Genomic DNA, 20,000 nt, shown 5'->3' on the forward strand with positions numbered 1-20,000 from the left:
TGTGTGTGTGTGTGTCTGTGTGTGTGTGTGTGTGTGTCTGTGTGTGTGTCTGTGTGTGTGTGTATGTGTGTCTGTGTGTGTCTGTGTGTCTGTGTGTGTCTGTGTGTGTGTGTGTGTGTGTGTGTCTGTGTGTGTGTCTGTGTGTGTGTGTGTGTGTGTGTGTGTGTGTGTGTGTGTGTGTGTGTGTGTGTGTGTGTGTGTGTGTGTGTGTGTGTGTGTGTGTGTGTGTGTGTGTCTGTGTGTGTGAGTGTGTACCTGCTGGCTGTGCAGCTCTGAGTCCACATCTGGACACAGAGCAGAGACACAGTGACATCATCACACATCTGGATCAGCTCGTAGTGGAAAGAGCTGAGGACTGGAGACGCAGAGGGCCCGTTAGAGAACGTTAGAGAACCTCTAGAGAACCTCTAGTCCCTCAAGGTTCTCTTTAGGGACCCAAGAGAACCTTGAGGGACTATCTTCATCAATAGAGTGATCAAGAAGACGGACCCTGGGTGGTGAGACAGGTGTGAGATCTGAGCAGCCAGCCCACTGAGTCCATCACCTTCCTGAAGAGAGACAGGCCCTGAGAGACAGACAGGTAGAGAGAGACAGAGAGAGAGAGACAGACAGGTAGAGAGAGACAGAGAGAGAGACAGAGACAGAGAGAGAGACAGAGAGAGAGAGAGAGAGAGAGAGACAGAGAGACAGAGAGAGAGACAGAGAGACAGACAATTTGACACTAAAAGTTAGTTTTTTTCTGCGTTAAAGTGTCTCGATCAGGTGCTCAACACGTCGATCGTGACCTACCAGTCGATCGCGGCGTAGTATGGTAGATCGTTAAGGTAGTATTGGTAGATCGTTACGGTAGTATTGGTAGATCGTTAAGGTAGTATTGGTAGATCGTTAAAGGTAGTAATTGTAGATCGTTACGGTAGTATTGGTAGATCGTTACGGTAGTATTGGTAGATCGTTAAGGTAGTATTGGTAGATCGTTACGGTAGTATTGGTAGATCGCATGACATAAAAAAAAGAAGTAAATGTTCTCTCGAGACGTCTTTGTTCTTGTATTAAACTAACCGTCTGTTGGGCGTCTCTCCAGCAGCGTGTCATTCTGTCTCTACGTGTCGCGTTGACACTTCTCGGCTCTCTGTCTCGCGCGTCGCAGAGTGCGCATGGAGACGGAGCAAAAAAAGTCACTTGCACCCCCCCCCCCCCCCCCCAAGTGTGAGCACCCCTGGTTTAGAGGAGGGGGGGAGGAGGAGGAGGGCATCATCTCACCTCTGCCCGCCTTATCAGCTGACTGGCCAATGAGAGGAGGCCGTCCATGAGTGAAGGCAGGAACAACCTATGAAAGGCCTCCGAGTGTCTCCCAGGATGCACCTTGATGCAACAGGAACTGACAGACGGACAGACAGGTTCATGGACAGACAGGTTCATGGACAGACAGGTAGGGACACAGACAGGCCAGAGCGTACCTGGTGAGCTGGGCCAGCGTGGCAGCGGCGTCCCAGCTGCCCCGTTGCATTCTGGGAGCCTGAGACAGGAGCAGGACGCAGTGGCTCAGGACGCCGGTCAGATACAAGCGGGACGCACCGCCGTCTGTCTGCAGCGCCTCTGAGGGCAGACAGGTACAGACAGACAGGTAGGTACAGAGTACAGACCGACAGGTGAGGAACAGACAGGTAGGTACAGACCGACAGGTGAGGAACAGACAGGTAGGTACAGACAGACAGGTGAGGAACAGACAGGTAGGTACAGACAGACAGGTGAGGAACAGACAGGTAGGTACAGACCGACAGGTGAGGAACAGACAGGTAGGTACAGACAGACAGGTGAGGAACAGACAGGTAGGTACAGACAGACAGGTGAGGAACAGACAGGTAGGTACAGACAGACAGGTGAGGAACAGACAGGTAGGTACAGACCTACAGGTGAGGAACAGACAGGTAGGTACAGACCTACAGGTGAGGAACAGACAGGTAGGTACAGACAGACAGGTAGGTACAGACAGACAGGTGAGGAACAGACAGGTAGGTACAGACAGACAGGTGAGGAACAGACAGGTAGGTACAGACAGACAGGTGAGGAACAGACAGGTAGGTACAGGCAGACAGGTGAGGAACAGACAGGTAGGTACAGGCAGACAGGTGAGGAACAGACAGGTAGGTACAGACAGACAGGTGAGGAACAGACAGGTAGGTACAGACAGACAGGTGAGGAACAGACAGGTAGGTACAGACCTACAGGTGAGGAACAGACAGGTAGGTACAGACCTACAGGTGAGGAACAGACAGGTAGGTACAGACAGACAGGTAGGTACAGACAGACAGGTGAGGAACAGACAGGTAGGTACAGACAGACAGGTGAGGAACAGACAGGTAGGTACAGGCAGACAGGTGAGGAACAGACAGGTAGGTACAGACAGACAGGTGAGGAACAGACAGGTAGGTACAGACAGACAGGTGAGGAACAGACAGGTAGGTACATACAGACAGGTGAGGAACAGACAGGTAGGTACAGACCGACAGGTGAGGAACAGACAGGTAGGTACAGACTGACAGGTGAGGAACAGACAGGTGAGGAACAGACAGACAGGTGAGGAACAGACAGGTAGGTACAGACAGGTGAGGAACAGACAGGTAGGTACAGACAGACAGGTGAGGAACAGACAGGTAGGTACAGACAGACAGGTGAGGAACAGACAGGTAGGTACAGACAGACAGGTGAGGAACAGACAGGTAGGTACAGACAGACATGTGAGGAACAGACAGGTGAGGAACAGACAGGTAGGTACAGACCGACAGGTGAGGAACAGACAGGTAGGTACAGACAGACAGGTGAGGAACAGACAGGTAGGTACAGGCAGACAGGTGAGGAACAGACAGGTAGGTACAGGCAGACAGGTGAGGAACAGACAGGTAGGTACAGACCGACAGGTGAGGAACAGACAGGTAGGTACAGACAGGTGAGGAACAGACAGGTAGGTACAGACAGGTGCAGACAGACAGGTAGACAGGTGCAGACAGACAGGTACAGACAGACATGTACAGACAGGTACAGGCAGACAGGTGCAGACAGACAGGTGCAGGCAGACAGGTGCAGGCAGACAGGTGCAGACAGACAGGTGCAGGCAGACAGGTACAGGCAGACAGGTGCAGACAGACAGGTGCAGACAGACAGGTGCAGGCAGACTGGTGCAGACAGACAGGTGCAGACAAACAGGTGCAGGCAGACAGGTGCAGGCAGACAGGTGCAGACAGACAGGTGCAGACAGACAGGTACAGGCAGACAGGTGCAGACAGACAGGTGCAGACAGACAGGTGCAGGCAGACAGGTGCAGACAGACAGGTGCAGACAGACAGGTGCAGACAGACAGGTGCAGGCAGACAGGTGCAGGCAGACAGGTAGGTACAGACAGACAGGTGAGGAACAGACAGGTAGGTACAGACCTACAGGTGAGGAACAGACAGGTAGGTACAGACCTACAGGTGAGGAACAGACAGGTAGGTACAGACAGACAGGTAGGTACAGACAGACAGGTGAGGAACAGACAGGTAGGTACAGACAGACAGGTGAGGAACAGACAGGTAGGTACAGACAGACAGGTGAGGAACAGACAGGTAGGTACAGGCAGACAGGTGAGGAACAGACAGGTAGGTACAGGCAGACAGGTGAGGAACAGACAGGTAGGTACAGACAGACAGGTGAGGAACAGACAGGTAGGTACAGACAGACAGGTGAGGAACAGACAGGTAGGTACAGACCGACAGGTGAGGAACAGACAGGTAGGTACAGACCTACAGGTGAGGAACAGACAGGTAGGTACAGACAGACAGGTAGGTACAGACAGACAGGTGAGGAACAGACAGGTAGGTACAGGCAGACAGGTGAGGAACAGACAGGTAGGTACAGACAGACAGGTGAGGAACAGACAGGTAGGTACAGACAGACAGGTGAGGAACAGACAGGTAGGTACATACAGACAGGTGAGGAACAGACAGGTAGGTACAGACCGACAGGTGAGGAACAGACAGGTAGGTACAGACTGACAGGTGAGGAACAGACAGGTGAGGAACAGACAGACAGGTGAGGAACAGACAGGTAGGTACAGACCGGCAGGTGAGGAACAGACAGGTAGGTACAGACAGACAGGTGAGGAACAGACAGGTAGGTACAGACAGACAGGTGAGGAACAGACAGGTAGGTACAGACAGACAGGTGAGGAACAGACAGGTAGGTACAGACAGACATGTGAGGAACAGACAGGTGAGGAACAGACAGGTAGGTACAGACCGACAGGTGAGGAACAGACAGGTAGGTACAGACAGACAGGTGAGGAACAGACAGGTAGGTACAGGCAGACAGGTGAGGAACAGACAGGTAGGTACAGGCAGACAGGTGAGGAACAGACAGGTAGGTACAGACAGACAGGTGAGGAACAGACAGGTAGGTACAGACAGACAGGTGAGGAACAGACAGGTAGGTACAGGCAGACAGGTGAGGAACAGACAGGTAGGTACAGACCGACAGGTGAGGAACAGACAGGTAGGTACAGACAGGTGAGGAACAGACAGGTAGGTACAGACAGGTGCAGACAGACAGGTAGACAGGTGCAGACAGACAGGTACAGACAGACATGTACAGACAGGTACAGGCAGACAGGTGCAGACAGACAGGTGCAGGCAGACAGGTGCAGACAGACAGGTGCAGGCAGACAGGTACAGGCAGACAGGTGCAGACAGACAGGTGCAGACAGACAGGTGCAGGCAGACTGGTGCAGACAGACAGGTGCAGACAAACAGGTGCAGGCAGACAGGTACAGGCAGACAGGTGCAGGCAGACAGGTGCAGACAGACAGGTGCAGACAGACAGGTACAGGCAGACAGGTGCAGGCAGACAGGTGCAGACAGACAGGTGCAGACAGACAGGTGCAGACAGACAGGTGCAGGCAGACAGGTGCAGACAGACAGGTACAGGCAGACAGGTGCAGGTACAGGCAGACAGGTGCAGACAGACAGGTACAGGCAGACAGGTGCAGACAGACAGGTGCAGGCAGACAGGTGCAGACAGACAGGTGCAGGCAGACAGGTGCAGACAGACAGGTGCAGACAGACAGGTGCAGACAGACAGGTGCAGGCAGACAGGTGCAGACAGACAGGTGCAGACAGACAGGTGCAGGCAGACAGGTGCAGACAGACAGGTTCTGGATCTTTCCGCAGGCCTCACTGGTTAAGCCGCGGTTCAGGACCCGGACTCTCTGCTCCGGGTCCAGCTCCTCCTCCTCCTCCAGCTGCCTCCTGAGCTCCGTCACCTCCTGCTTCACCTCCTCCATCAGCTTCACCTCCTTTTTCTCCTTCTTCTCCTCCACCAACTGAAGACAGTGCGTCGCCTCGCGCTCGGTTAGCTTGTAGCAGCGACGCTGTCCTTGTTGTTACGGCAACGCGACGTCGTGACGTCATCACGGTGCGACCACCGCGTCGCCGCCCTCTGCACCAAAGCGCAGGGGAAGAACGGAATTAAACTTAAGTACATCTTTATTCAATCAAAATGATTTACACTAAAATAGATTTAAAAATCAATGAATACAATAAATAATTAAAAATAAAACATACACGAGAAAACCAATTATTAGTGAATAGTATAAATAATATATTAGTATCATATATTAATGAAATAAAACGGTCTTAAAAAGTTCAATATTTTATAAAAATGTGTTTAACCTGCCTGTCTCTGTCTGTACCTGTCTGTCTGTACCTGTCTGTCTCTCACCTGTCTGTCTGTCTGAAGGAGGTCGACTACCTGTCTGTCTCTCACCTGTCTGTCTGTCTGTCTGTCTGTACCTGTCTGTATCTGTCTGTCTCTCACCTGTCTGTCCCTCACCTGTCTGTCTGTACCTGTCTGTCCCTCATCTGTCTGTCTGTACCTGCCTGTCTGTCCCTCGCCTGTCTGTCTGTACCTGTCTGTCCCTCACCTGTCTGTCTGTACCTGTCTGTCTGTACCTGCCTGTCTGTCCCTCGCCTGTCTGTCTGTACCTGTCTGTCCCTCACCTGTCTGTCTGTACCTGTCTGTCCCTCACCTGTCTGTCTGTACCTGTCTGTCTCTCACCTGTCTGTCCCTCACCTGTCTGTCTGTACCTGTCTGTCTGTACCTGTCTGTCCCTCACCTGTCTGTCTGCACCTGTCTGTCTGTACCTGTCTGTCCCTCACCTGTCTGTCTGTACCTGTCTGTCTGTCCCTCACCTGTCTGTCTGTACCTGTCTTTATCATAATATAAAACATTCACGTGACATCAACAGTCATACATATAAATTAACTATTTGAAATGATAAAGAAAACCTTGTTTATAAATAAAGGGTTATATCATAATATTAACAATCAATAAATAGAGCCCTCTCCAGTGGTTCAGGCTGCTGTTGCTTGGTCTGACCACTAAGTGGCGCTGCAGCTTTATTCAGTCAGCTTCCTTCCTCTGGTTGTTTCTTAAAATATTAGTTATTAATACATTTGTTCAAAATCCTTATTATTAAGAAATAAAATAAAAGCTCATGTGATTTGAATTATACTCAAACTTTCACAATAATTATTCACGTACACATAAAATATAATATGAAATAATACAATAATAAACTATAATGTATATATACTATAACAAAAATACGATATAATGTAAAATAATATAATATAATAAATGATGTAATAAACAAATTAATATATTATACTATAGTGAAATTACAATATAATGTAAAATAATTCATATAAACAATAAAAATTAAACAATAAATAAATAAAAAGATCCTAACAAATATTATTAAAACTGAAAACATGATATAATTACGATACAATTATATAATAAACTATAATGTAAATTATGCTCCTCATTAACGGTACTGATAGTAACGGGGGGGGGGGGGGGGTGCAGCAGCTGCTGCAGCCCTCGTGCACAGCGCCCCTCTCTCTCCCGTGCGCCTGCGTGCTCTCACACACACACACACACACACACACACCTGCACACACACACACACACACACACACACACCGAGCAACCGAGCGTCGCTGCCCGGCCTGGCAGGAGGAGAGACGGACACACCGGGGCTGGAAGAACGGGAGCGGTAACGGTGACGTGATATGATGCTGCACGGGATCACGGAAACGTGAGGGGAAGGAGGTGGAGGAGGAGGAGGAGGAGGGGGAGGACTGTCGAGGCTCAGCCGAGGAGGATGCAGCAGTAACGGACTGATCGGTACCGGGAGGACCGGAACACATCCGTGCGTCCGTCGGACCGATCTGATGTAAACCCGCAGCGATGCGCGGGTAGGCAGGAGAGCACCGGAGCGACCGACGGGATAACGGAGGAGGCAGCGCGAGGCGGCGGCGGCGGAGGAGGAGGAGGAGGAGGAGGAGGAGGAGGGAGGATGAATTCGGTAGATGGAGGAGGAGACGCGGGCCCGGACGGCCTGGCCACGGCAGGTAGGGTGTGTGCGTGTGCGTGAGTGTGCCTGCGCACGCGCGTGTGTGTAGAGGGAGCTGCTGATGATGCTCCACATCCGCCCATTGACTCAGAGTGTGTGTGTGTGTGAGTGTGTGTGTGTGTGTGTCAGCATCCCTATGCCCATTAGTGTGTGTGCGTGCAAGAGTGTGTATTGGGGTTGGAGGGTCCTACCAAGGAGGATTGTGGGAAGGCCTGCTTGGTTATTAGTGTGTGTGTGCGTATGTGTGTGTGTGCATATGTGTGTGTGTGTGTGCATATGTGTGTGTGTGCATGTTGTGCATGTGTGTGTGTGTGCATATGTGTGTGTGTGCATGTGTGTGCGCGTGTGTGTGCATGTGTGTGTGTGCATGTGTGCGTGTGCGTTCATGTGTTTGGAGGTGATATATAATCTCACATGAGAAGTATTGTATTATTAGTGTATTCAGACGTGATCACATAATACTGGCTTCTGATTGGACAACGGATGTCAATTAAAATCCCAAGTGGGAAACTGTCCTAATTAAAGTGTAACGTAACCGTAGCAACAGGATGCTGAGACGAGCAGGTTTCAGGAGAAAAAGGTGAATTTAGGAAACTGTGAAGCAGCTGCCACACTTACCTGGACATCACGTGTGTTACGATCTCAGACACTTAGGAAGTAGGACCCAATTGCACGACCCGGGAGACAGAGATAAAGTATTTGTAAGTACTTTATTTTTCGGTTCTGCAGTGAACAAATGAAAGCGCCTACGTAGTGAGGGATCAAAAACTTTTCAAGAGCACAACATAACCCGACCTGATCATGGCAAAAGACCAGACGAACTGACAAGGAACACTGGGAGACAGGGCAATTTAAGCACATGGTAACAAGACACAGGTGGGACCAATCAGGGGCGGGGCTGACACTGATGAGCATAGGAGACAGGTGTGATGACAGGTGAAAACAATCAGGAAGCCTGGAATGAGAGAAAGCGAACATAAATGACCTGAACCTCTCTAGCATATCTGTCGGTGCACAACAGTACCTCTAGGGCCAACTCCTGATGGCCCAGGCTGATTGTAAAAGTCGTGGATAAGAGTCTTGTCTACGATAAATGAAGCAGCTATCCAGCTTCTAGCCTCAGGACCGTAACCCTTCCAGTCTACCAGGAATTGCTTGCCCTCCCTATTACGGACCTCCAGTAGCTTACGGACCTTGTAAACGCCACCCCTTCAAAGAACTGGGGCGGTGGAGGGGCTTGAGGCGGGAACAAGTGTGCTCACACACCGCTTGATTCTACTAACGTGAAACGTTGGGTGCACTCTCAAGGTCCTGGGAGTTGCAAGCGCATCGACGCCGGGTTGATGACTCTGGACACTGGAAACGGACCCACAAATCTCGGAGCCAGTTTCTTTGAGGCGACATGGAGTGGTAAGTCTTTGGTAGAGAGCCAAACCTTTGGCCTGGACTGTAGGAGGGAGCGACCCTGCGATGAACGTCCGAACAGCCTTCATCCGAGCTGAACTGGAGAAGAGACTGGCGAGCACCAGCCCAAACTCTGCGACAACGCCTGATCATGGCATGTGCCGATGGAACCATCACCTCTTCCTCGTTGTTAGGAAAAGTGGAGGCTGGAAACCATTGACACAATGGAATGGAGAGAGACCTGTGGCCGCCGTAGGAAGGGTATTGTGGGCAACCTCGACCCATGTGTGGTGGTCACCCAGGTGGTCTGGTTCGGGAGACGAGACAACGAGCGTAGTCTCTAGTTCTTGGTTCAGACGCCCCGACTGTCCATTTGACTGAGGGTGATATCCTGATGACAGGCTGACGGTGGCACCTATGAGTCGACAAAACTCTTTCCAGAAGGCGGAAATGAATTGTGGACCCCTGTCGGAAACAATGTCATTAGGGAATCCATGGATCCTGAATACGTGATTCATCATGACCTCTGCGGTGACTTTGGCAGAGGGAAGCTTGGTCAATGGGATGAAGTGAGCCATTTTGAAAATCGATCAACCACTGTTAGAACCGTAGTCTTGCCTCTGGATGAGGGAAATCCTGTCACAAAATCCATCGAAATGTGTGACCAAGGACGATGGGGAATCGGCAGCGGCTGGAGCAAGCCCATCTTAACTTGAGATGAGGTCTTATTACACGCACACACCGGACAAGCCGCTACATACTCGGCCACATTTTTCTTCATGGATGGCCACCAGAAACGTTGTTGAATCCTGAACATTGTTCTTGCTACTCCCGGATGGCACGAAAGCACAGATGAGTGAGCCCAGTGGATGACCTTGGAGTGAAGAGCCTCAGGAACAAACAGCAGATTGTTGGGACACTCGCTAGGCGCTGGATTCATGACATTTGCCTCTTTAACGCCTGACTCCACTTGCCAGGAAAAGGCCCGATCACCCGTTAAGTGGAAGGCTGGTCTCGGGCTCTACCGCAAGTGGTGCGGAATCGTAAAGACGAGACAAAGCATCGGGTTTTGATTCTGAGACCGGGACGAAAAGAGAGTGTGAAGTTGAATCTACTAAAGAAAAGTGTCCACCTGGCCTGACGGGAGTTGAGACGCTTAGCCTTTCTTATATATTCTAGATTCTTGTGATCTGTCCAGACTAAAACGGTTGCTCTGCACCTCCAGCCAGTGTCTCCATTCCTCGAGGGCAGCTTTTACAGCTAACAATTCCTTGTTTCACGCCATAATTCCGCTCTGCCGTTGTCAACTTCCGCGACAGGTAAGCACATGGATGCATCTTGTTGTCTTCTGCAGAACGTTGAGACAGTACTCCTCCAATTCCTCATTGGAAGCATCCACCTCGACCATAAACTGGCGCTGGGGATCTGGAATGGTGAGTATGGGAGCTGATGTGAATCTATCTCTGAGAAGTTTGAAAGCAAGATCCGCCTGGGGGTCCACTTGAAGGAACCTTAGGAGAAGTCAGAACATGCAGAGGAGCAGCAACAGAACTGAAATTCCTAATAAACTTCCTATAGAAGTTAGCAAATCCTAGGAACTGCTGAACCTTTACAATCGCAACTGGTGTGGGCCACTGGGATACTGCACTGACTTTCGCAGGATCCATTTGGATATGATTAGGTGAGACTATGTATCCTAAGAAAGACACCTCTTCTGTGTGGAACTCGCACTTCTCTGCCTTGACATATAGCTGATTATCCAGTAGTTTCTGCAAAACTTGGCGGACATGGTTAACATGAGATTTAGCGCCTGGGGAGAAAATCAGTATGTCATCCAGATACACAAACACTGAAATATTCAAGAATTCCAAAACCTCATTCACAAAAGCTTGAAAACAGCCGGTGCATTGCACAGTCCAAAAGGCATTACCAAGTACTCATAGTGACCATTCTGAGTGTTGAATCCAGCTTCCACTCATCCCCTTGTTTTATTCTAACCAAGTGATATGCATTTCTTAAATCCAACTTGGTGAATATCTTGGCCGTTGAAGCAGTTCAAAAGCAGATGACATGAGTGGCAGAGGATAGCGGTTCTTCACCGTAATGTCATTTAGTGGACTGTAGTCTATGCAAGGTCTCAGAGACCCGTCTTTCTTTCCCACAAAGAATCCGCCCGCTGGAGACGATGAAGGACGGATAATCCCTGATTTGAGTGAAGAGGAGATGTATTCATCCATTGCTGTTCTCTCAGGTCTCGAAATCGAGTAAAGTCTCCCTTGGGAATGGGGCTCCTGTAAGAGATCAATGGGACAGTCAAAATCTCGGTGAGGAGGTAGCGACAAGGCTTTAGACTTGTTAAACGCTTCTTTAAATCATGGTAACAGGAAGGTACCTTGTGTAGATCAGGATAGTCAGGTGATCTATAATGATCCTACTAGAGTCTGTTGGTGCATTAACAGGTTGCGAAAGTTTACACCTGCCCTTACAATCCTCTCCCCATTCCTTAACTTTCCTGAAGGCCAGTCTATGTGAGGATTGTGGATCTTCAACCAAGGAAACCCCAAAATAATCGGGTGCTGAGTCGACTCAAAAATATGAAATTGCATGCTCGGTATGGTCCTTATTTATAGTAATCTGTATGGGCTCAGTGCAATGGGTAACTGTGAACAACAAGCGCCTAAGGCACTGGCACTAACAGGATGAGATAGCGGACATTTTTATTTTAGCTGTTTGACTAGGCCCCAGTCTATAAGGCTTTCGTCAGCCCCTGAGTCTATTAACACACCCTGGTCAATGGTCTGATTGTTAATACAAATGTCTACCTGAGTAACAGGTCGAGGAGGGAAGTCTGCGGAAACTTGCTCACCAGCCTCCTTTGACTGGTGAGCACGATCTTTTCCCGGCATGAAGCGAGTTGATGACCCGCTGGCCGCAGTAGAAACAGCAACCCTCCAGACGGCGCTGCCTCTCCTCCAGAGAAAGCCTGGTTCTTCCAAGCTGCATGGGTTCACCGGAGTCATTCGGAAGTGTAGTCCTCAGATGGTCCGTAACATGAGCTGGAAATCCTCCGCTGGCGGCGACCCTCCGAGGCGAATTCTGGAAGCTGGGAATAACATCTCGGTTGCGTCGACGCTCCTCTCTTTCCGAAGACGGTTATCGATCCGGATGGCCACAGCGATGAGGGATTCCAGATCCCGGGTGTTCCAGTGGAGCCAGCTGGTCCTTTATCGGTTCCGAAAGTCCTGTCATGAAGGCGTCACGAAGAGCCGGAACATTCCATCCGCTGTCCGCTGCTGCTGTACGAAACTCGATGGCATAATCAACCACCTGACGGTTGAGCTGACGATTTGAAACAGTCTTCTGCTGGCCTCCGTAGCAGGCGATGAGTGGTCAAAATGCGCCTCATAGTCTCTATGAAATCGCCAATGAGTAACATAGTTCGGTGTCTCTAGACCATTCTGCAGTAGCCCAGGCTGCAGCTCTTCCCGTTAAATGAGACACAATAAACGCCACTTTACCATGCTCAGATAAAAAAGCTGCTGGGTTGTGTTGAAAATGCAGATCACACTGTACCAGAAAGGCTCTGCAATACGAAGAGTCTCCGAAAAATCTCTCCGGAAGAGCCAGCCGTAACGGGAGGAAACAGCCTGACCTGGGTCGTCAGCTGGAGTATTGACAGGCAAATTCTCAGCTGTGGATGACGTCACCGGAGGAGCAGTCTGTTGATGAGTGAAAAATTATTCATTTGGGCAACCAGTTGTTGCATCTGTGTAGATAATTCTTCCTGAACCCCGCCTGGCGTCCTCTCAGCTCTTGTATTTCCGGCTGACTTTGTCCAGTTTTTCCTCGTGATGAAAATCGTCACGCCCTGTACCGACAGAGCGGCGTGAAGCGTTCTTGGGTCGGCTGGGTCCATAATGTGGTCAGTTCGCTCTGTTACGATCTCAGACACTTAGGAAGTAGGACCCAATTGCACGACCCGGGAGACAGAGATAAAGTATTTGTAAGTACTTTATTTTCCGGTCCTGCAGTGAACAAATGAAAGCGCTCACGTAGTGAGGGATCAAAAACTTTTCAAGAGCACAACATGACCTGATCATGGCAAAAGACCAGACGAACTGACAAGGAACACTGGGAGACAGGGCAATTTAAGCACATGGTAACAAGACACAGGTGGGACCAATCAGGGGCGGGGCTGACACTGATGAGCATAGGAGACAGGTGTGATGACAGGTGAAAACAATCAGGAAGCCTGGAATGAGAGAAAGCGAACATAAATGACCTGCACCTCTCTAGCATATCTGTCGGTGCACAACAACGTGTTCTCCCCGTGTGTCACGTGTTCTCCCCGTGTGTCACGTGTTCTCCCCGTGTGTCACGTGTTCTCCCCGTGTGTCGCGTGTTCTCCCCGTGTGTCGCGTGTTCTCCCCGTGTCGCGTGTTCTCCCGTGTGTGTCGCGTGTTCTCCCGTCTCGCAGGTTCTCCTGTGTCGCGTGTTCTCCCGTGTCTCGTGTTCTCGCCGTGTCACGTGTTCTCCCGTGTCTCACGTGTTCTCCCGATCTCGCGTGTTCTCCGTGTGTCACGTGTTCTCCCGTGTCTCGCGTGTTCTCCCCGTGTGTCACGTGTTCTCCCGTGTCTCGCGTGTTCTCCCGTGTCGCGTGTTCTCCCGTGTCTCGCTGTGTTCTCCCGTGTGTCACGTGTTCTCCCATGTCTCACGTGTTCTCCCGATCTCGCGTGTTCTCCCCTGTGTCACGTGTTCTCCCGTGTCTCGTGTTCTCCCCTGTGTCACGTGTTCTCCCGTGTCGCGTGTTCTCCCGTGTCACGTGTTCTCCCGTGTCTCGTGTTCTCCCGTGTGTGTCGATTCTCCCCTGTGTCGCGTGTTCTCCCGTGTGTCACGTGTTCTCCCGTGTCTCACGTGTTCTCCCGTGTCTCGCGTGTTCTCCCGTGTGTCGCGATTCTCCCGTGTCGCGTGTTCTCACGCGTTCTCACGTGTTCTCACGTGTCCTCACGTGTTCTCCCGTGTCGCGTGTTCTCCTCCCGTGTCGCGTGTTCTCCCGTGTCGCGTGTTCTCCCGTGTCTCGCGTGTTCTCCCCGTGTCTCGCGTGTTCTCCCGTGTGTCGCGTGTTCTCCCCGTGTGTCGCGTTCTCCCGTGTCACGTGTTCTCCCTGTGTCGCGTGTTCTCCTGTGTCGCGTGTTCTCACGTGTTCTCCCGTGTGTCGCGTGTTCTCCGTGTGTCGCGTGTTCTCCGTGTCTCACGTGTTCTCCGTGTGTCGCGTGTTCTCTGTGTGTCGCGTGTTCTCCTGTGTCGTGTTCTCCCGTGTCTCACGTGTTCTCCTGTGTGTCGCGTGTTCTCCCGTGTCGTGGTCGTGTTCTCCCCGTGTGTCGCGTGTTCTCCCCGTGTCTCACGTGTTCTCCCCGTGTGTCACGTGTTCTCTCCGTGTCTCACGTGTTCTCCCCGTGTCTCACGTGTTCTCCCCGTGTGTTGCGTGTTCTCCCGTGTCACGTGTTCTCCCGTGTCGCGTGTTCTCCCGTGTCTCACGTGTTCTCCCGTGTCTCGCGCGTGTTCTCCTGTCTCACGTGTGTCGCGTGTTCTCCCCGTGTCACGTGTTCTCCCTGTGTCGCGTTTCCGTGTCCTGTTCTCCCGGTTCTCCCCGTGTGTCACGTGTTCTCCCCGTGTCTCACGTGTTCTCCCCGTGTCTCACGTGTTCTCCCCGTGTGTCGCGTGTTCTCCCCGTGTGTCGCGTGTTCTCCCCGTGTCTCACGTGTTCTCCCCGTGTGTCACGTGTTCTCCCCGTGTCTCACGTGTTCTCCCCGTGTCGCGTGTTCTCCCCGTGTCTCGTGTTCTCCCCGTGTGTCGCGTGTTCTCCCCGTGTGTCGCGTGTTCTCCCCGTGTGTCACGTGTTCTCCCCGTGTGTCGCGTGTTCTCCCCGTGTTTCGCGTGTTCTCCCCGTGTGTCGCGTGTTCTCCCCGTGTCTCGCGTGTTCTCCCCGTGTGTCGCGTGTTCTCCCCGTGTGTCGTGTTCTCCCGTGTGTCGCGTGTTCTCCCCGTGTCTCACGTAGCCTTCTCTGCGTCCACGTGTTCTCCCCGCCTCACGTGTTCTCCCGTGTCGCGTGTTCTCCCGTGTTCTCCCGTGTGTCGCGTGTTCTCCCGTGGTGTCGCGTGTTCTCCCCGTGTGTCACGTGTTCTCCCCGTGTGTCACGTGTTCTCCTGCTCGTGTGGTTCTCCCGTGTGTCGCGTGTTCTCCCGTGTCTGTGTTCTCCCCGTGTGTCACGTGTTCTCCCCGTGTGTCGCGTGTTCTCCCCGTGTGTCGCGTGTTCTCCCCGTGTGTCGCGTGTTCTCCCCGTGTCTCGCGTGTTCTCCCCGTGTGTCGCGTGTTCTCCCCGTGTGTCACGTGTTCTCCCCGTGTGTCACGTGTTCTCCCCGTGTGTCGCGTGTTCTCCCCGTGTCTCGCGTGTTCTCCCCGTGTGTCGCGTGTTCTCCCCGTGTCTCGCGTGTTCTCCTGTGTCGCGTGTTCTCCCGTGTCGCGTGTTCTCCCGTGTGTGTTCTCCCGTGTCTCGTGTTCTCCCGTGTCTCGCGTGTTCTCCCCGTGTGTTCTCCCGTGTCGCGTGTTCTCCCGTGTCTCGCGTTCTCCCTGTGTCTCGTGTTCTCCTGTGTGTCACGTGTTCTCCCGTGTCTCACGTGTTCTCCCGTGTCTCACGTGTTCTCCCGTGTCTCACGTGTTCTCCTGTATCGCGTGTTCTCCCCTTGTGTCGCGTGTTCTCCCGTGTCTCACGTGTTCTCCCGTGTCACGTGTTCTCCCGTGTCTCGTGTTCTCCCGTGTCTCGTGTTCTCCCGAGTCTCACGTGTTCTCCCGTGTCTCGTGTTCTCCCTGTCTCACGTGTTCTCCCGTGTCTCGCGGCTCCCTGTCTCACGTGTTCTCCCGTGTCTCACGTGTTCTCCCGTGTCTCACGTGTTCTCCCGTGTCTCGCGTGTTCTCCCCGTGTCTCACGTGTTCTCCCCGTGTCTCACGTGTTCTCCCCGTGTCTCACGTGTTCTCCCCGTGTCTCACGTGTTCTCCCCGTGTCTCACGTGTTCTCCCTGTCTCACCCTCTCAGGTTCTGGTCGAGCCGAGTGCGTCCGGGCCGTCGACGTCCTCACGGTGCTCCGGGAGAAGGTGGCCTTCGTGTCGGGTACGACGCACACAGGTGGACCCGGTCCGGTCCTGTGGACCCGGTCCGGTCCTGTGGACCCGGTTTAACGGTCTGTGTTCTTCCAGGTGGGCGGGACAAGCGTGGCGGACCAATCCTGACCTTTCCTGCCAGAACCAATCATGATCGAATAAAACAGGAAGACCTCAGCCGACTGGTCACCTACCTGGCAACCGTACCCAGGTAACCCCCTCTGTCCACCTGTCTCCCTCTCTGTCCACCTGTCTCACTCTCTGTCCACCTGTCTCCCTCTCTGACCACCTGTCTCACTCTCTGACCACCTGTCTCCCTCTCTGTCCACCTCTCACCCTCTCTGTCCACCTGTCTCACTCTCTGACCACCTGTCTCACTCTCTGACCACCTGTCTCACTCTCTGTCCACCTGTCTCCCTCTCTGACCACCTGTCTCACTCTCTGTCCACCTGTCTCACTCTCTGTCCACCTGTCTCCCTCTCTGTCCACCTGTCTCCCTCTCTGACCACCTGTCTCACTCTCTGACCACCTGTCTCACTCTCTGTCCACCTGTCTCCCTCTCTGTCCACCTGTCTCCCTCTCTGACCACCTGTCTCACTCTCTGACCACCTGTCTCCCTCTCTGTCCACCTGTCTCCCTCTCTGTCCACCTGTCTCACTCTCTGACCACCTGTCTCCCTCTCTGACCACCTGTCTCACTCTCTGTCCACCTGTCTCCCTCTGTCCACCTGTCTCCCTCTCTGACCACCTGTCTCTCTCTCCCCCCCTCTGTCTACCTGTCTCCCTCTCCCCCCTCTGTCCACCTGTCTCCCTCTCTGACCACCTGTCTCCCTCTCTGTCTACCTGTCTCCCTCTCTGTCTCCCTCTCCCCCCTCTGTCTACCTGTCTCCCTCTCTCCCCCTCTGTCCACCTGTCTCCCTCTCTGTCTCTCTCCCCCCTCTGTCCACCTGTCTCCCTCTCTGTCCACCTGTCTCCCTCTCTGTCCACCTGTCTCACTCTCTGACCACCTGTCTCCCTCTCTGACCACCTGTCTCCCTCTCTGTCTACCTGTCTCCCTCTCTGACCACCTGTCTCCCTCTCTGACCACCTGTCTCCCTCTCTGACCACCTGTCTCCCTCTCTGTCCACCTGTCTCCCTCTCTGTCTCCCTCTCCCCCCCTCTGTCTACCTGTCTCCCTCTCTCCGCCTCTGTCCACCTGTCTCCTCTCTGTCCACCTGTCTCCTCTCTGTCCACCTGTCTCACTCTCTGTCCACCTGTCTCCCTCTCTGACCACCTGTCTCACTCTCTGACCACCTGTCTCCCTCTCTGTCCACCTCTCACCCTCTCTGTCCACCTGTCTCACTCTCTGACCACCTGTCTCACCTCTGACCACCTGTCTCCTCTGACCACCTGTCTCACTCTCTGTCCACCTGTCTCCTCTGTCCACCTGTCTCCCTCTGACCACCTGTCTCTCTCTCCCTCTGTCTACCTGTCTCTCCCCCCTCTGTCCACCTGTCTCCCTCTCTGTCTACCTGTCTCCCTCTCTGTCTCCCTCTCCCCCCTCTGTCTACCTGTCTCCCTCTCTCCCCCTCTGTCCACCTGTCTCCCTCTCTGTCTCCCTCTCCCCCCCTCTGTCCACCTGTCTCCCTCTCTGTCCACCTGTCTCCCTCTCTGACCACCTGTCTCCCTCTCTGTCCACCTGTCTCACTCTCTGACCACCTGTCTCCCTCTCTGACCACCTGTCTCCCTCTCTGTCTCCCTCTCTCCCCCTCTGTCCACCTGTCTCCCTCTCTGTCTCCCTCTCCCCCCCTCTGTCTACCTGTTTCCCTCTCTCCCCTCTGACCACCTGTCTCCCTCTCTGTCCACCTGTCTCCTCTGTCCACCTGTCTCACTCTCTGTCCACCTGTCTCCCTCTCTGACCACCTGTCTCACTCTCTGACCACCTGTCTCACTCTCTGACCACCTGTCTCCCTCTCTGTCCACCTCTCACCCTCTCTGTCCACCTGTCTCACTCTCTGACCACCTGTCTCACTCTCTGTCCACCTGTCTCACTCTCTGTCCACCTGTCTCCTCTCTGACCACCTGTCTCACCCTCTCTGTTCACCCGTCTCACTCTCTGTCCACCTGTCTCACTCTCTGTCCACCTGTCTCACTCTCTGTCCACCCCTCTCCCTCTCTGTCCACCTCTCACCCTCTCTGTCCACCTGTCTCCTCTCTGTCCACCTGTCTCACTCTCTGACCACCTGTCTCCTCTCTGACCACCTGTCTCACTCTCTGTCCACCTGTCTCCCTCTCTGTCCACCTGTCTCCCTCTCTGTCTCCTCTGTCCGCCTGTCTCCCTCTCTGACCACCTGTCTCTCTCTCCCCCCTCTGTCCACCTGTCTCCTCTCCCCTCTGTCCACCTGTCTCCTCTCTGTCTACCTGTCTCCCTCTGTCTCCTCTCCCCTCTGTCTACCTGTCTCCCTCTCCCCTCTGTCCACCTGTCTCCTCTCTGTCTCCTCTCCCCCTCTGTCTACCTGTCTCCTCTCTCCCCTCTGACCACCTGTCTCCTCTCTGTCCACCTGTCTCCCTCTCTGTCCACCTGTCTCACTCTCTGACCACCTGTCTCCCTCTCTGTCCACCTGTCTCCCTCTCTGTCCACCTGTCTCACTCTCTGACCACCTGTCTCCCTCTCTGTCCACCTGTCTCCCTCTCTGACCACCTGTCTCCCTCTCTGTCCACCTGTCTCCCCCTCTGTCCACCTGTCTCCCCCCCCCCCCGTCTCCCCTCAGTGAGGAGGTGCGTGGGCGGGGCTTCTCGGTGGTGGTGGACATGCGTGGCAGTAAGTGGGACAGCGTGAAGCCGGTGCTGCTCACGCTGCAGGAGTCCTTCTCCTGCTCCGTCCACGCCGCGCTGCTCATCAAGCCCGACACGTTCTGGCAGAAGCACAAGACCAACCTGGGCAGCGCCAAGCTCAGCTTCGAGGTACCAGGGGGAGGAGCCACAGAGAGGAGGAGCCACAGCGCTGCGGCTAGCACAGCGCTGTGCTGATCCTCCTGTCTTTAGACCAGCCTGGTGTCGGTGGAGGGCCTCTCCCGGCTCGTCGACCCTCCCAGCTGACCTCTGACCTCGGCGGCTCGCTGGAGTACGACCACGTGGAGTGGACCGAGCTGCGTCTGGGCCTGGAGGAGTTCACCGGCGCCGCCACGCAGCTGCTGGCCCAGCTGGAGCAGCTGGAGGCGGACTGAGCCGCATGCCGGAGCCAAAGGACATCGAGGAGGCCCGCAGGCGGTTATTGATCACCCATCACGTGATCACATGATCACCTGATGTATTGATCACATGATCACCTGATGTATTGATCACATGATCACATGATCACCTGATGTATTGATCACATGATCACCTGTATTGATCACCTGATCTACTGATCACCTGATCTACTGATCACCTGATCTACTGGTCACCTGATCTACTGGTCACCTGATCTTGTGGATGCTGGAGAACCTCTGACCCCTGGTGTCACGTGACCGTCCCTCATGCCCATTGGCTGTTGTCCTCAGGCTGCTGGAGGAACACGCTCGCCTCCGTAACGCCGTGTCCACGGCCCCAGTGGACTCCCTGGAGCGAGAGGGGCGGAGCCTCCTCCAGCGCATGCGCCTGGGCCCGTCTCAGGGCGACGCCCCCAGCGAGGGCGGCGGTAGCCACGGCAGCTGGCTGTCGGGCGGGGCCGACTTCCAGAGCGTGGCGCCGAGGGTCTCCGCCCTGCTGCAGCAGCTGCAGGCGGCCCGGACCCTCCTGCTGCAGAGCTGGAGCGACCGCAAGCTGCACCTGGAGCAGGCGCTGCAGCTGCACCTGTTCCAGCAGGACGCCGCCAAGGTGAGGCCCCGCCCCCAACAGGAGACGCTCCACTGGACCCTGCTAGAGCGAGAGGAGGACTACTCTCCTGGAGTACTCCTCTCAGCGGGCCTCATCTTCCTCCTCTCAGCGGGCCTCATCTTCCTCCTCTCAGCGGGCCTCATCTTCCTCCT

General features: G+C 53.8%; 1 protein-coding gene and 1 pseudogene across 2 annotated transcripts in view; one reads left to right on the forward strand and one right to left on the reverse strand.

Moving 5' to 3' along the window:
- The window catches only part of LOC130204741 (IQ calmodulin-binding motif-containing protein 1-like), a 23,793-nt gene extending 7,607 nt beyond the window's left edge, over positions 1-16,186 (reverse strand). The window contains exons 1-6 of one of the 2 annotated variants that reach the window (XM_056431690.1): positions 15,940-16,186; positions 5,209-5,469; positions 1,458-1,596; positions 1,261-1,378; positions 490-565; positions 256-355 (exon numbers count right to left, since the gene is read on the reverse strand). In XM_056431690.1, the coding sequence (XP_056287665.1) occupies positions 256-355; positions 490-565; positions 1,261-1,378; positions 1,458-1,596; positions 5,209-5,314 (539 nt within the window). In that variant the 5' untranslated portion in view covers positions 5,315-5,469; positions 15,940-16,186. Of the gene's footprint in view, positions 1-255; positions 356-489; positions 566-1,059; positions 1,158-1,260; positions 1,379-1,457; positions 1,597-5,208; positions 5,470-15,939 lie in introns of those variants that run through there. The other variant, XM_056431691.1, reaches the window with a different exon arrangement.
- LOC130204783 (kalirin-like) overlaps positions 15,935-20,000 on the forward strand; it is a 6,421-nt pseudogene continuing 2,355 nt past the window's right edge.

This window comes from Pseudoliparis swirei, chromosome 14 (assembly GCF_029220125.1).
Source record: "Pseudoliparis swirei isolate HS2019 ecotype Mariana Trench chromosome 14, NWPU_hadal_v1, whole genome shotgun sequence".
NCBI lineage: Eukaryota > Metazoa > Chordata > Actinopteri > Perciformes > Liparidae > Pseudoliparis > Pseudoliparis swirei.